The sequence below is a fragment of the Dendrobates tinctorius genome, unplaced genomic scaffold (assembly GCF_039654945.1).
Source record: "Dendrobates tinctorius isolate UK_male_01 unplaced genomic scaffold, ASM3965494v1 ptg000403l, whole genome shotgun sequence".
Classification (NCBI taxonomy): domain Eukaryota; kingdom Metazoa; phylum Chordata; class Amphibia; order Anura; family Dendrobatidae; genus Dendrobates; species Dendrobates tinctorius.
The window spans coordinates 1,200,401-1,217,995 of NW_027362068.1; the positions used below are offsets into that span (position 1 = coordinate 1,200,401).

At 51.2% G+C, this 17,595-nt stretch overlaps 1 protein-coding gene across 3 annotated transcripts in view; it reads left to right on the forward strand.

Annotated features, from left to right (window-relative positions):
* The window catches only part of DPP10 (dipeptidyl peptidase like 10), a 763,146-nt gene that overhangs the window by 518,445 nt on the left and 227,106 nt on the right, over nucleotides 1–17,595 (forward strand). For all 3 annotated transcript variants that reach the window (XM_073563825.1, XM_073563827.1, XM_073563826.1), the window contains one exon: nucleotides 13,412–13,459. In XM_073563825.1, the coding sequence (XP_073419926.1) occupies nucleotides 13,412–13,459 (48 nt within the window). The remainder of the gene's footprint in view (nucleotides 1–13,411; nucleotides 13,460–17,595) is intronic.

A 17,595-nucleotide genomic window follows, 5' to 3' on the forward strand; every position in this document is an offset into this window, starting at 1 on the left:
TGTGTGATATATTCTGTGTCCTGTGAGTAAAGTGTTGTCAGACTGGAAATACGTGGAGAAGCAGTGATCTTTTATATGCGCCCATCAAGGAATTCCAGCCAGCGTCCCTCATTCAGACTCCAGCCAACGCAGAGTGGACCTCCGAAAACACGGGGTGGTACTGAAAGAGGTACTCCAGCATGGTAGACCCCGTTACACTGGTGGCAGCAGCAGGATATGATACCCCTTCTACAGGAGGAAAGGAATGAATGGAAAATAACTACCAGAAATTAAAGAGGACTACATTAAAAGATCTGGTGGAAGCCTGAAGGTTGATCGGCAACAACAAAACAAAAGCGGATTTGATAGCAACCATCATGGAACACGACAGTGCAGCGCCCCCCAATGTGAATGTGGAGGAGACCGAATTCCAGAGGGAGGTAAAGAACAGACTGACATTCTATGGCCCAAACCTTGCAGTAGAGATCATACGAGAGGTGATGGCTGATGTGCGTACTGATCTGAAGGAAAAGATGGCCGAGCGGACCAGGATAGAGCTAGCCAAGATGGAGATAGCAGAGCGGACCAAAGTGGAAGTGGCCAAGATGGAGATGGCAGAGCGGAGAGAGGAGAGTCAGCGAGCAGGGGGAGCTCTGGCCTTCGACCAGGTACCTTCAACAATAAGCCACAAAAAGATCCAGTATAAAGCCTTCCGACAGTTGGGGGAGGCAGAGGAAGACACTGATGGCTTTCTGCCGGACTTTGAGCGGCAGTGTGCCCTTCATCAAGTGAAGCCGGAGGAACGGGTTCAGATTCTGGCCAGCAAGGTGACAGGCCGGGCAGCGGACGCCTATCGCACGGTACCTGATGAGGACTGTATGGACTATGAGCGGATCAAAGAAGTGATCTTGGCCCGGTATGCGCTGACACCATAGGCATACCTCCAAAAGTTCCGCGGACTTATAAAACGTGTAACCGATACCCACGCTGAATGGGCCTGTAAATTACGGCGGTCACTGCTACAGTGGGTACAAGGGAGCCAAGCAACCACTAAGGAGGACGTCCTCCAGCTCTTCCTGTTAGAACGATTCTTTAATGGACTAAACCCCGAGACACAGGAATGGCTTCGGGACAGGTGGCCAACGACTCTCGAGGAAGCCGCTCGTCTGGCCGATGAACATCATGATGCCAGGAGGCCGCAGTTGTCCGGATCAAAGGTGGTCACTAGGGGCCCGCCCATGGACCTGGAGGGCCCCAAACCACCGAAGATTGTAGGGGGACCAGCTAGAAACCCGGCCTACCACAGTCCCCCTGGGGCGCGATGCCACACCTGTCGTCAGCTGGGCCACCTGCAAAGACAATGTCCCAACCGGACTCAGCATACCCAGAGGCCAAAGGCGGGAACAGCTACCTTCAGCCGGGCTGCTGTACACTGCTACAAAGGCAAAGCTGACCCGGCATTGGGGGCTACGACTAACCAAGGGGTGGAAGAGATGTAGGAAGAGCTGCATGAAGTAGACCCCGTGCAGGCAGCCTGGGCAGATAATCGACAACAGCATCGACAGGTCGTGTGGGTTAATGGGAAACGTATGCAGGGACTAAGAGATTCTGGGGCAACTTTGACCCTTGTGAAGCCTCATCTCGTCCGGGACTAAGAGAAGACGGACCGGACAGTGGCAGTCTGTGTAGCAGGGGGAGCTATACATCGACTGCCCACTGCCAGGATTCACCTGAACTGGGGAGTCGGGGATGGCCTTGTTGAGGTCGGCTTGATGGAGGATTTGCCTGCAGACGTCTTGCTGGGAAATGACTTGGGGGCATATCCTGTGACCACCCAGAGACAAGCTCGAGCTGCGGAGGCGGAATCACACTCAGAGGAGGCCCAGGTAAGACATCCCAGCCCTACACGTATTCCCATAGCCAGACACATTTCTTGGGCCACCCCAGATGAATTTAAGAGGGAGTTACTTGAGGATCCTTCATTAGAGGGATATCGTGGGAAGGCACAGGAGGGGAGAGGAGTACTGGAAGGGGAACAGTTTGTATGGAAGCAGGGACTCCTCTACCGGATCACAGAGCAGCACCACACAGGGATGAGCCCCACTATAAAACAACAGCTGGTAGTTCCCAAGAAGTATAGGCAGGAGCTACTGCGAATCTCTCATGATATACCCTTGGCCGGGCACTTCGGCGTCAGTCGCACCAGGCATCGTCTGACACAAAACTTCTTTTGGCCGGGGGTAACCTATGATGTTCGTCATTACTGCCAGACCTGTGACAGTTGTCAGCGCATTGGCAAGAGGGGGGATCGATGCAAGGCCAGATTACGCCCCCTCTCCATTTTGGAGGAACCATTTAGCTGAGTAGCGGTCGATCTGATAGGGCCGTTAGCCAAACCCAGTCAGTCCGGGAAAAGGTATATATTGACAGTGGTAGATTATGCCACACGGTATCCAGAAGCGGTTGCGTTACCTAACATACTGGCAGAGACGTGGCAGCAGCCCTGCTCCAGGTTTTCCCATGGGTTGGATTTCCCCGGGAGATTATCTCGGACCAGGGTACCCAGTTTACAGCAGAGGTGACCAACCAACTGTGGAAGCTGTGCGGCGTAAAGTCCATTAGAAGCGCCCCGCACCACCCGCAAACCAATGGGTTGTGGGAACGCTTTAACGGGACATTAAAACAGCTCATTGGGACTTTTACCAGGACCTACAGGGACTGGGAGAAATTCTTGCCACACCTCCTGTTTGCCTATCGGGAGGTGCCCCAAGAATCCACGGGGTTCTCCCCGTTCAAGCTGGTATACGGGAGACGGGTAAGGGGACCCCTAGACTTAGTGATGGAACACTGGGAGGGGGAGGGACTCATAGAAAAGGTACCTATTGTACCCTATGTGCTGGAATTCCGGGACCGCCTGCAGGAGCTGACCCAGGTTGTACGTGAGAACCTGCAGGCGACCCAGCGGCGCCAGGGCGTATGGTACGATCGGAGGGCCAGAGAGCACACTTTGGAAATAGGACAGAAGGTCCTGGTGTTAGAGCCCACTAAGCAGAATAAGTTTCAAGCTGCATGGCAGGGGCCCTACCAGGTAGTGGGGAAAATAGGCGACACAACCTATAATGTCGCCGATTGTAACGACCCCAGGGTTATCCGCATGTTCCACGTGAATATGCTGAAGCCCTACCGGGAGCGCCCTGAAGAGGTAGTGGCCATCTGTGCACCTGAAGCAGAGGATTTAGCCAGACTTCCCTTGCCGGATGTCTTAGGGGAAAGGACTCAGTTTAAAACATGGGACCAGGTACACTTGGGTGAAGACCTAGGCCCCTGGGAGAGACAGCAGGCGGAGGCGTTGTTGAGGCTGCGACAGAGGATGTTTTCAGATAGACCGGGGTACACTCGCCTGGCACAACACAAGGTTGAGAACCAGGATCAGACCTCCCTACGACAAAACCCCTTTCGCGTCCCTGAGTCTGTACGAGAGGGGATGCGACAAGAGATACAAGAGATGCTGCGTTTAGGGGTCATTGAAGAGTCAGATAGTCCCTGGGCATCCCCCGTAGTGTTAGTGCCCAAGAAGGATGGGACTACACGGTTTTGTGTAGACTATCGTAAGCTCAATGAGAAAACAGTGACGGATGCATACCCCATGCCGCGTGTGGATGTGTTGTTAGACCGGCTGGCGGGGGCAAAGTATTTGACCACCATCGATCTATGCAAAGGCTACTGGCAGATAACCCCTAGTCGTGACGCTATTCCCAAGTCGGCATTTGTCACCCCAGTCGGCTTATTCCAGGTTCGAGTTATGCCATTCGGGATGAAGAATGCCCCGGCGACCTTCCAAAGGCTGGCTGACCGGCTTCTGGATGGTCTCCAGGACTATGCTTGTGCCTACCTGGACGACATCGCCATCTAGAGTGCGACATGGGAAGAGCATCTAAATCACCTAGAGACAGTATTGGACAGGATCCACCAGGCCGGAATCACCCTGAACCCAATCAAGTGTCACGTGGGCAAAGCAGAGGTTCAATATTTAGGGCATTGGGTGGGAAGTGGGATACAGCGACCAGAACCAGCCAAGATTGAGGCCATAGCCAAATGGCCCATCCCACGCACTAAAACCCAGGTCATGGCGTTTCTAGGGACAGCGGGGTATTACAGGAAATTCGTTCCCAATTACAGCAGCGTAGCCAAGCCCCTCACTGATCTGACCCGTAAGAACCAACCCCGCCAGGTAACCTGGACCTCAGAGTGTGAGGAAGCCTTCCGCCAACTAAAGGACACCCTCACCAATACCCCTGTATTGGCCGCACCCAATCCAACTAAACGTTTCCTGGTTCACACAGATGCTTCTATGTTTGGATTGGGGCAGTACTGAGCCAAGTCGGGCCGGACGGCCAAGAACACCATGTAGCTTACCTGAGTCGGAAACTACTGCCCCGTGAAGTAAGCTATGCGGCCATCGAGAAGGAGTGCCTGGCGGTAGTATGGGCACTCAAGAAGTTGCAACCATATTTGTTTGGACGACAGTTTCCCTCCTAATGGACCATAATCCCCTAGTCTGGCTTAATCAGGTCTCCGGAGACAACGCCAGATTGCTGCGGTGGATTTTAGCCCTACAACCTCTGGACTTCACCATCCACCACAGACCCGGCAAACAAAACGGTAACGTCGATGGACTAAGTCGACAAACGGAACTTGTACCAACCCCATAAACTTCGGTCATCCCCAAACCGATCCGTTGAGGATCAGACTGTGTATGCCGATCGCGTCGCTGAAAAGGGGGAGCCGTGTCACGTGCTACAGAACTACTCAGCACCCAGAATATGTTGTGCAGTTATATGTATGTATAATAGGTTCTATGTGAGATGCATGTCCCTAATGCATCAGCCCACAGGCTGCGCCCCTGGGGAGAGGTGACACGATATTCTCCTTTTGTCCGCCCTCCCACCACCTTTGTAATTCGCACAGTAAACATCGGCAGGCTCCGGCCACCTGTAGCTATTGTAATGTATGTCTGGCCTGCCGCTTTTCTATTGGCCTGCCCTCTGTATCTGTGTGATATATTCTGTGTCCTGTGAGTAAAGTGTTGTCAGACTGGAAATACGTGGAGAAGCAGTGATCTTTTATATGCGCCCATGTAACCAAGGAATTCCAGCCAGCGTCATTCATTCAGACTCCAGCCAACGCAGAGTGGACCTCCGAAAACACGGGGTGGTACTGAAAGAGGTACTCCAGCTTGGTAGACCCCGTTACACTTCCCTTGCCCCAGACCCAAAATAGTGTTCTCTGCCGCCCTAACACGGTCCCGTTCGTGATAGATAAGTCCTAGGGCCTCAAAGAACCTATCTACTGACATCCGTTCAGGGTCAGTAGGGGGCAATGAAAAAACCCAGGATTGGGGACCCTCCCTAAGTAATTAGATAACAATCCCCACCCGCTGAGTCTCATCCCCAGACGATCGGGGTCTAAGAGAAAACCATAATTTACAACTCTCCTTGAATATGTGAAATTTATCTTTTTCGCCAGAAAATGTGTCAGGAAGTTTAACTGAGGGTTCAGGAGAGTGCAAAATAACATCTACAGAGTCACCTGGTGGACAAACAATATGAGAGGTGTTTCCCTGCATGGTCTTAATAGTCTCATTCAGTTCTTTCTGTAAGTGGGATGAGACATGACAAGGGACTGATGATTCACAGAAAAATCCTGCGCCATCTGTGTCAAACTGGACACTTGATTTGTCAAGTTATGCAGCAGATCCATGACCAAAGAAAAAAAAGTGCAAAATCCCGTTTAAATGTATGGGTTAGTGATAATGTAGTGAAACCTCCACCAGGGGGAGCTGGTGAGGAAAGAGAGGTTACACACTAAGAGCAGCAACCCTGAGCAACAGCACAGGTGCCACAGGTAACGAGAGAGAATAGTCAGACGAACCGAGTCAGAAACTAGCAGGAGCAGAAAGAAGGAGCAGCAATACACGTAGTCAAAATACCAAGCCAAAGGTCAGAAAGCCAGAACATGAGCACGGGGTCCAAAACGTGAGACGAAATACATGGTCAGGGGGACAAGCCGGGGAGTCAGATGCCAGAGAGGGAACGTAACAGCAGAGACGAATACCAAGAGACGGGGTCAGAAATCAGTCCGGGTCATACACGTGAATATCAGTCAAAGGTAGGAGGATCACAAAGGTACAAGGGTCAGAGGCTCTAAACTGGAAGCTTGAGCTATCACTAACACTGGTCAGCAGGCTGTGAGAGACTGAAATAGCCCAGCTAGCTCCAGAACGAGGCTGAGGAGATTAAGTCCCACATGACCAGTCTGGAGTGAAGACAGCAGAAAATAAACTCCGGACTGGACCATGACAGGAGGACTATTTATCCTGGCTTGTATTATCGGGGGGAGGACTATTTATCATGACTTGTATTATCGGGGGGATGACTATTTATCATGGCTTGTATTATCGGGGGGAGGACTATTTATCCTGGCTTGTATTATCGGGGGAGGACTATTTATCCTGACTTGTATTATCGGGGGGAGGACTATTTATCATGGCTTGTATTATCGGGGGGAGGACTACTTATCCTGGCCTGTATTATCGGGGGGAGGACTATTTATCCTGGCTTGTATTATCGGGGGAGGACTATTTATCCTGGCTTATATTATCGGGGGGAGGACTATTTATCATGACTTGTATTATCGGGGGGAGGACTATTTATCATGACTTGTACTATCGGGGGAGGACTATTTATCATGGCTTGTATTATTGGGGGAGGACTACTTATCCTGGCCTGTATTATCGGGGAGGACTATTTATCATGGCTTGTATTATCGAGGGAGGACTATTTATCTGGGCTTGTATTATCGGGGGAGGACTATTTATCATGGCTTGTATTATCGAGGGAGCACTATTTATCTTGGCTTGTATTATCGTGGGGAAGACTATTTATCCTGGCCAGTATTATCGGGGGGAGGACTATTTATCCTGGCTTGTATTTTCGGGGGGAGGACTATTTATCCTGGCTTGTATTATCGTGGGGAGGAACTATTTATCCTGGCTTGTATTATCGGGGGTGGACTATTTATCCTAGCCTGTATTATTGGGGGAGGACTATTTATCCGGGCTTGTATTACCGGGGGGAGGACTATTTATCCTGGCTTGTATTATCGGGGGGAGGACTGTTTATCATGGCTTGTATTATCGGGGGAGGACTGTTTATCATGGCTTGTTTTATCGGGGGAGGACTATTTATCATGGCTTGTATTATCGGGTAGAGGACTATTTATCATGGCTTGTATTATCGGGGGGAGGACTATTTATCATGGCTTGTATTATCGGAGGACTATTTATCATTTCTTGAATTATCGGGGGGAGGACTATTTATCTTGGCCTGTATTATCGGGGGGAGGACTTTATATCCGGGCTTGTATTATCGGTGGGAGGACTATTTATCCTGGCCTGTATTATCGGGGGGAGGACTATTTATCATGGCTTGTATTATCGGGGGGAGGACTATTTATCCAGGCTTGTATTATTGGGGGAGGACTGTTTATCCTGGCTTGTATTATCGGGGGGAGGACTATTTATCATGGCTTGTATTATCGAGGGAGGACTATTTATCCTGGCTTGTATTATCATGGGGAGGACTATTTATCCTGGCTTGTATTATCTGGGGGGATAACTATTTATCCTGTCTTGTATTATCGAGGGAGGACTATTTATCCTGGCTTGCATTATCGGGGGGAGGACTATTTATCATGGCTTGTATTATCGGGGGGACTATTTATCCTGGCTTGTATTATCGTGGGTATGACTATTTATCATGGCTTGAATTATCGGGGGGAGGACTATTTATCCGGGCTTGTATTATCGGGGGAGGACTTTTTATCCTGGCTTGTATTATCGTGGGGAGGACAATTTATCATGGCTTTTATTATTGGGGGGGACTATTTATCCTGGCTTGTATTATCGGGGGGAGGACTATTTATCCTCACTTGTATTATCCTAGGGAGGACTATTTATCCTGTCCTGTATTATCGCGGGGGAGGACTATTTTTCATGGCTTGTATTATCGAGGGAGGACTATTTATCCTGGCTTGTATTATCGGGGAAGGACTATTTATCCTGGCTTGTATTATCAGGGGGAGGACTATTTATCATGGCTTGTATTATCGGGGGGGACTATTTATCCTGGCTTGCATTATCGGGGGAAGGACTATTTATCATGGCTTGTATTATCAGGGGGAGTACTATTTATCCTGGCTTGTATTATCGGTGGGGAGGACTATTTATCCTGGCCTGTATTATCGGTGGGAGGACTATTTATCATGGTTTGTATTATCGAGGGAGGACTATTTATCTGGGCTTGTATTATCGGGGGGAGGACTATTTATCCTGGCTTGTATTTTCGGGGGGGGACTATTTATCCTGGCCTGTATTATCGGTGGGAGGACTATTTATCATGGCTTGTATTATCGGGGGGAGGACTATTTATCATGACTTGTATTATCGGGGGAGGACTATTTATCTTGGCTTGTATTATCGGGGGGAGGACTGCTTATCCTGGCTTGTATTATCGGGGGGGACTACTTATCCTGGCTTGTGTTATCGGGGAAGGACTACTTATCCTGGCTTGTATTATCGGGGGGAGTACTATTTATCATGGCTTGTATTATCGGGGGGAGGACCACTTATCCGGGCTTGTATTATCGGCGGGGGAGGACTGTTTATCCTGGCTTGTATTATCGGGGGGAGGACTATTTATCCTGGCTTGTTTTTTTAGGGGGAGGACTATTTATCCCAGGTAGAATTATCGGGGGGAGGACCATTTATCATCGCTTGTATTATCGGGAGGAGGACTATTTATCCTGGCTTGTATTATTGGGGAGGGGAGGACTATTTATCCTGGCTTGTATTATCGAGGGGGGAGGACTATTTATTCTTTCTTGTATTATCGGGTGGAGGACTACTTATCCTGGCTTGAAGTACCGGGGGAGGACTATTTATTCTGGCTTGTATTATCGGGGGGAGGACTATTTATCATCGCTTGTATTATCAGGAGGAGGACTATTTATCTGGGCTTGTATTATCGGTGGGGGGGACTATTTATCCTGGCTTGTATTATTCGGGGGAGGACTACTTATCCTGGCTTGAATTATCGGGGGGAGGACTATTTATTATGGCTTGTATTATCGGGGGGGAGGAGTATTTATCTGGGCTTGTATTATCAGGGGGAGGACTATTTATCCTGGCTTGTATTATCTGGTGGGAGGACTATTTCTCCTGGCTTGTATTGGGGGGACTATTTATCCAGGCTTGTATTATCGGGGGGAGGACTATTTATCCTGGCTTTTATTATCGGGGGAGGACTATTTATTCGGGCTTGTGTTATCGGGGGGAGAACTATTTATCCTGGCTTGTATTATTATTATTATTATTATGTATTTATATAGCGCCATTTATTCCATGGCGCTTTACATGTGAAAAGGGGAAATATAGACAAGTGTAATATATACAAGAGTAATATACAATTGCAAGACAAGGTACAAGGGACATACAAGTACATAAGGAGAGGGGACGCTGCCCGCGAGGGCTCACAGTCTACAGGGATGGGTGAGGATACAGTAGGAGAGGGTAGAGCAGGTCATGCGGTGGTTCAGTAGACCGTGGATAATTGCAGGCTGTAGGCTTGTCAGAACAGGTGGGCCTTCAGGTTCTTCTTGAAGGTTTCCGTTGATGGTGAGAGTCTGATGTGTTGCGGTAGGGAGTTCCAGAGTATGGGGGAAGCACGGGAGAAGTCTTGTATGCGGTTGTGAGAAGAAGAGATAAGGGGGGAATAGAGGAGATCTTGGGACGATCGAAGGTTGCGTGCGGGTAGGTACTTAGAGACCATGTCACAGATGTATGGAGGAGACAGGTTGTGGATGGCTTTGTATGTCATGGTTAGGGTTTTGAATTGGATCCTCTGGGCAATAGGAAGCCAGTGAAGGGCCTGGCATGGGGGGGAGGCTGGGGAATAGCGGGGAGACAGGTGGATTAGTCGGGCAGCAGAGTGTAGGATGGACTGGACCGGTGCTAGAGGGGAGGCCAGAGAGTAGGAGGTTGCAGTAGTCGAGGCGGGAGATGATAAGAGCGTGCACTAGTGTTTTTGTGGATCCGTGGTTGAGGAATGAGCGGATCCGGGAAATATTTTTGAGTTTGAGGCGGCAGAAGGAGGCGAGGGCTTGGATATGTTGTTTGAAAGAGAGCGCAGAGTCGAGGATCACCCCAAGGCACCTGGCATGCAGGACTGGGGAAAGAGAGCAGCCGTTGACATTGATGGATAGGTCTGGTGGAGGGGTAGAGTGAGATGGGGAAAGATGATGAATTCTGTTTTGTCCATGTTCAGTTTGAGAAAGCGAGCAGAGAAGAAGGCTGAGATAGCAGACAGACATTGTGGGATGTCAGTCAGTAAGGAGGCGAGGTCGGGTCCAGATAGGTAGATCTGCGTGTCATCGGCATAGAGGTGATACTGCAAACCATGGGATTCTATGAGCTATCCCAAGCCGAAGGTATAGATGGAGAATAGTAGGGGTCCTAGGACAGAGCCTTGGGGAACACCGGCAGACGGGGCGAGGTGAGGAGGTGGTGTGTGAGAGGGAGACAGTGAATGTACGGTCCGTTAGGTATGATGAGATCCAGGATAGGGCCAAGACTGTGATACCAAGAGATTAGAGAATCTGTAGCAGGAGGGAATGGTCTACGGTGTCGAAGGCAGAGGACAGGTCCAGGAGAAGGAGGACAGAGTAGTGTCGCTTGCTCTTGGCGGTTAGTAAGTCATTAGTGACTTTAGTTAGGGCAGTTTCAGTTGAGTGATGCAGTCGGAAGCCAGATTGTAACCGGTCAAAGAGGGAACAGGAGGAGAGGTGGGAGGACAGTTCAAGATATACATGCTGTTCCAGTAGTTTTGAGGTGTAAGGGAGAAGAGATATCAGGTGATAGTTAGACACAGAGGATGGGTCAAGGGAGGGCTTTTTGAGGATGGGTGTGATTGAGGCATGTTTGAAGGATGAGGGAAAGACACCATTTATAAGTGAAAGGTTGAATAGGTGTGTTCGAGATGGGATGAGGACTGTGGTCAAGTTAGGGATGAGGTGGGACGGGAGTGGGTCAAGGGCACAAGTGGTGAGGTGTGATCTTGACAGAAGGGTGGAGAGCTGGTCGTCTGTCATGGTGGAGAAGCTGGCTTTTTCAGAACAGGGCTGAGCGGTTAAGAGGGGCATTGGGGCCTGCGGGCCAAAGTTTTGTCTGATCGTGTCGATCTTCTGCTTAAAGAAGGAGGCAAAGTCTTCAGCAGAGATGAGAGGAGGGGGAGGAGGTGCTGTGGAGTGGAGTAGAGAATTGAAAGTGTTGAAGAGCTGTTTAGGGTTATGAGACAGGGAGGATATGAGAGATGCGAAGTAAGTTTGCTTTGCGACAGAGAACGTGGACTTAAAGCTGGCAAGGGACTGCTTGCATGCGTTGAAGTGCTCAGTAGTATGGGTTCTCTTCCATCTCCGCTCAGCGGCCCTGGAAACCCGTCTCAGTTCTTTGGTCAGGCTGGTCAGCAAGGGCTGCCTGTTGATTGTTTGAGTTTTTCTCTGCGTGAGGGGGCCAGCCGAATCAAGTGTTGCTGTTATTGTGATGTTATAAAAAGTGGCAGCAGCATCTGTGTCGTGAAGGGAAGCTATGTCTGTAAGGGGGAGAAGGGATTCACAGAGTGATTGTAAATTGAGGTGTTTGAGATTCCTGCTAGGGTGAGCGAGTTTATGGAGTGGGGGTTGCTCAGTGGGAGAGGAGAGGGAAGAGAATGTCAGTAGGTTGTGGTCAGACAGGGGGAGGGGTGAGTTATTGAGATTAGTGAGGGAACAGAGACTGGTGAAGTTAAGGTCCAGCGTGTGACCATCTTTGTGAGTGGCCGCAGAGGACCCTTGAGTGAGGCCAAGGGAAGCCGTGAGCGATAGAAGTTTAGAGGCAGCCGGGGTGGAAGTGTCAATGGGGATGTTGAAGTTGCCCATGATGATGGTGGGGATGTCAGCAGAAAGGAAATGGAGTAGCCAGGTGGTGAAGTGGTCGAGAAAGGTGGAGATGGCTAGTTCTGGGGGGTGGTAGATGACAGCCAGCTGGAGGTTGGAAGGGGAGTAGATGCGGATGGAGTGCACCTCAAACGAGGGAAGAGTAGCAGAGGGTGGCAAAGGAGTTGGGGTAAAGGAGCAGGTATCAGACAGGAGCATGCCAACTCCTCCACCACGTTTGTTGCTGGGGCGAGGGGTGTGAGAGAGATGGAATCCGCCATAGGAGAGCGCAGCTGGAGAGGCTGTGTCAGAGCGAGTGAGCCAGGTTTAGGAAGGAGAGTTTGTTGGTGATAAAGAGGTCATGGATAAATGATAGCTTGTTGCAGACAGAGCGTGCGTTCCATAGGGCTCCAGGTCAGGGGGTTGGGGGAGTGGTGGCTGGATGAATGGGTATGAGGTTGTCACGGTTGTGAAGACGTGTAGAGGATCATGGCAGGGTGGTAGAAGTGAGTGTAGGGAGGTGTTGAGGAGGGCCAGGATTTGGGGATACGTCGCCAGCAATAAGGAGTAGTAGACAGAGCATTAGAAGGTGGGAGCAGGATAGGACATGATGTGGCAGTGTGGGTCTGGAGAAAAAGGATTGTATGTGGAGGAACAGTTGTGAGGAGAAGGTTAGGTGGCTGGGGAGAATGGAGGGGGAGATGAATAGTTCCTTAATAGGAGGAGGGATTGCAGGAGTTAGGGAGAAATAGAGTAGTATGGGGGTGACAGTAAAAAGAAGGCGAAACATTGTTGTGGGGTTATAGTCCGTTACCTTACAGTCAAATTCCAGTCCAATTCTAGTCTAATTCAACAGTACTTAAAATCTGTACTTTGAAATAGGATTTTGAAATTGATGGAGCCAAACATCTGGAGCAGACCCATGGTGCAGAATATATGTGCAGCTAAAGACAATCAGGTGTGAGTGAGAGTGGGGTGTGACTGCCCAGGCCAAATGCACAGAGCTAAGCAGAGGTCATAAAAGGGGGAAGGGGTTATACAGACCACTTAGATGTGTGGCAGAGATAACAAGATGGGGTACAATTATGGATACTAGAAGATGGGTAAGCTATGCATACCATATAAAATACAATGCAGTTCATATGTGGCATTCGGGAGCATGGGAAAGTGGTGGAAATTCAGCAATGCATACCATATTTATCCTGGCTTTTATTATCGGGTGGGGGAAAACTATTTATCCGGGCTTGTGTTATCTGGGGGAGGACTACTTGTATTATCGAGGGGGGGGGGGACTTTTTATCCTGACTGGTGTAGTTGGGGTCTCGGCGATCAGATGTCTGTTTTGCAGTCTATGGATCGTATTCCTGTGTGCTGATGAATGATAGTTTATCTTTTCCTGTGACAGGTCGGGGGGTTCATGTATTCAGCGTCCACAACACAAGTCACCCCGCAGGTCAGTGTCATCCTCATCATGTATGATACCCAACAACATACAGGGGGTCCGAGCAGGGATCTCAGCTGCGGGTATATTATCAGTATACAGGACGTCCGGGGCAGGGGTCTCAGCTGGGGGTATATTATCAGTATACAGGAGGTCCGGGGCAGGGGTCTCAGCTGGGGGTATATTATCAGTATACAGGACGTCCGGGGCAGGGGTCTCAGCTGGGGGTATATTATCAGTATACAGGAGGTCCGGGGCAGGGGTCTCAGCTGGGGGTATATTATCAGTATACAGGAGGTCCGGGGCAGGGGTCTCAGCTGGGGGTATATTATCAGTATACAGGAGGTCCGGGGCAGGGGTCTCAGCTGCGGGTATATTATCAGTATACAGGAGGTCCGGGGCAGGGGTCTTGGCTTGGGGTATATTATCAGTATACAGGAGGTCCGGGGCAGGGGTCTTGGCTTGGGGTATATTATCAGTATACAGGAGGTCCGGGGCAGGGGTCTCAGCTGCGGGTATATTATCAGTATACAGAAGGTCCGGGGCAGGGGTCTCAGCTGCGGGTATATTATCAGTATACAGGAGGTCCGGGGCAGGGGTCTCGGATGGGGGGATATTATCAGTATACAAGGGGTCCGGGGCAGGGGTCTCAGCTGCGGGTATATTATCAGTATACAGAAGGTCCGGGGCAGGGGTCTCAGCTGCGGGTATATTATCAGTATACAGGAAGTCCGGGGCAGGGGTCTCAGCTGCGGGTATATTATCAGTATACAGGAGGTCCGGGGCAGGAATCTCAGCTGGGGGTGTATTATCAGTATACAGGAAGTCCGGGGCAGGGGTCTCGGCTGGGGGTATATTATCAGTACACAGGAAGTCCGGGGCAGGGGTCTCAGCTGCGGGTATATTATCAGTATACAGGAGGTCCGGGGCAGGGGTCTCAGCTGGGGGTTTATTATCAGTATACAGAAGGTCCGGGGCAGGGGTCTCAGCTGGGGGTATATTATCAGTATACAAGGGGTCCGGGGCAGGGGTCTCAGCTGGGTGTATATTATCAGTATACAGGAGGTCCGGGGCAGGGGTCTCAGCTGCGGGTATATTATCAGTATACAGGAGGTCCGGGGCAGGGATCTCGGCTGCGGGTATATTATCAGTATACAGGACGTCCGGGGCAGGGGTCTCAGCTGGGGGTATATTATCAGTATACAGGAGGTCCGGGGCAGGGGTCTCAGCTGGGGGTATATTATCAGTATACAAGGGGTCCGGGGCAGGGGTCTCAGCTGGGGGTATATTATCAGTATACAGGAGGTCCGGGGCAGGGGTCTCAGCTGGGGGTATATTATCAGTATACAAGGGGTCCGGGGCAGGGGTCTCAGCTGGGGGTATATTATCAGTATACAGGACGTCCGGGGCAGGGGTCTCGGCTGGGGGTATATTATCAGTATACAGGAGGTCCGGGGCAGGGGTCTCAGCTGCGGGTATATTATCAGTATACAGGAGGTCCGGGGCAGGGGTCTCAGCTGCGGGTATATTATCAGTATACAGGAGGTCCGGGGCAGGGGTCTCAGCTGCGGGTATATTATCAGTATACAGGAGGTCCGGGGCAGGGGTCTTGGCTTGGGGTATATTATCAGTATACAGGAGGTCCGGGGCAGGGGTCTCAGCTGCGGGTATATTATCAGTATACAGAAGGTCCGGGGCAGGGGTCTCAGCTGCGGGTATATTATCAGTATACAGGAGGTCCGGGGCAGGGGTCTCGGCTGGGGGTATATTATCAGTATACAAGGGGTTCGGGGCAGGGGTCTCAGCTGCGGGTATATTATCAGTATACAGAAGGTCCGGGGCAGGGGTCTCAGCTGCGGGTATATTATCAGTATACAGGAAGTCCGGGGCAGGGGTCTCAGCTGCGGGTATATTATCAGTATACAGGAGGTCCAGGGCAGGGATCTCAGCTGGGGGTGTATTATCAGTATACAGGAAGTCCGGGGCAGGGGTCTCGGCTGGGGGTATATTATCAGTACACAGGAAGTCCGGGGCAGGGGTCTCAGCTGCGGGTATATTATCAGTATACAGGAGGTCCGGGGCAGGGGTCTCAGCTGGGGGTATATTATCAGTATACAGAAGGTCCGGGGCAGGGGTCTCAGCTGGGGGTATATTATCAGTATACAAGGGGTCCGGGGCAGGGGTCTCAGCTGGGTGTATATTATCAGTATACAGGAGGTCCGGGGCAGGGGTCTCAGCTGCGGGTATATTATCAGTATACAGGAGGTCCGGGGCAGGGGTCTCAGCTGGGGGTATATTATCAGTATACAAGGGGTCCGGGGCAGGGGTCTCAGCTGGGGGTATATTATCAGTATACAGGAGGTCCGGGGCAGGGGTCTCAGCTGGGGGTATATTATCAGTATACAAGGGGTCCGGGGCAGGGGTCTCAGCTGGGGGTATATTATCAGTATACAGGAGGTCCGGGGCAGGGGTCTCAGCTGGGGGTATATTATCAGTATACAAGGGGTCCGGGGCAGGGGTCTCAGCTGGGGGTATATTATCAGTATACAGGACGTCCGGGGCAGGGGTCTCGGCTGGGGGTATATTATCAGTATACAGGAGGTCCGGGGCAGGGGTCTCAGCTGGGGGTATATTATCAGTATACAAGGGGTCCGGGGCAGGGGTCTCAGCTGGGGGTATATTATCAGTATACAGGACGTCCGGGGCAGGGGTCTCAGCTGCGGGTATATTATCAGTATACAGGAGGTCCGGGGCAGGGGTCTCAGCTGGGGGTATATTATCAGTATACAAGGGGTCCGGGGCAGGGGTCTCAGCTTGGGGTATATTATCAGTATACAGGACGTCCGGGGCAGGGGTCTCAGCTGCGGGTATATTATCAGTATACAGGAAGTCCGGGGAAGGGGTCTCGGCTGGGGGTATATTATCAGTATACAGGAGGTCCGGGGCAGGGGTCTCGGCTGCGGGTATATTATCAGTATACAGGAAGTCTGGGGCAGGGGTCTTGGCTGCGGGTATATTATCAGTATACAGGAGGTCCGGGGCAGGGGTCTCAGCTGCGGGTATATTATCAGTATACAGGAGGTCCGGGGCAGGGGTCTCAGCTGCGGGTATATTATCAGTATACAGGAGGTCCGGGGCAGGGGTCTCAGCTGGGTGTATATTATCAGTATACAGGAAGTCCGGGGCAGGGGTCTCAGCTGCGGGTATATTATCAGTATAAAGGAGGTCAGGGGCAGGGGTCTCAGCTGGGGGTGTATTATCAGTATACAGGAGGTCCGGGGCAGGGGTCTCAGCTGGGGGTGTATTATCAGTATACAGGAGGTCCGGGGCAGGGGTCTCGGCTGGGGGTATATTATCAGTATACAGGAAGTCCGGGGCAGGGATCTCGGCTGGGGGTATATTATCAGTATACAAGGGGTCCGGGGCAGGGGTCTCAGCTGGGGGTGTATTATCAGTATACAGGAGGTCCGGGGCAGGGATCTCGGCTGGGGGTATATTATCAGTATACAGGACGTCCGGGGCAAGGGTCTCAGCTGGGGGTGTATTATCAGTATACAGGAGGTCCGGAGCAGGGGTCTCGGCTGGGGGTATATTATCAGTATACAGGAAGTCCGGGGCAGGGGTCTCAGCTGGGGGTATATTATCAGTATACAGGACGTCCGGGGCAGGGATCTCGGCTGCGGGTATATTATCAGTATACAGGAGGTCCAGGGCAGGGGTCTCAGCTGGGGGTATATTATCAGTATACAGGAGGTCCGGGGCAGGGGTCTCGGCTGGGGGTATATTATCAGTATACAGGAAGTCCGGGGCAGGGGTCTCGGCTGGGGGTATATTATCAGTATACAGGAGGTCCGGGGCAGGGGTCTCGGCTGGGGGTATATTATCAGTATACAGGAAGTCCGGGGCAGGGGTCTCGGCTGGGGGTATATTATCAGTATACAGGACGTCCGGGGCAGGGGTCTCGGCTGGGAGTATATTATCAGTATACAGGACGTCCGGGGCAGGGATCTCGGCTGGGGGTGTATTATCAGTGTACAAGGGGTCTGGGGCAGGGGTCTCGGCTGGGGGTATATTATCAGTATACAGGAGGTCCGGGGCAGGGGTCTCGGCTAGAGGTATATTATGAGTATACAGGACGTCCGGGGCAG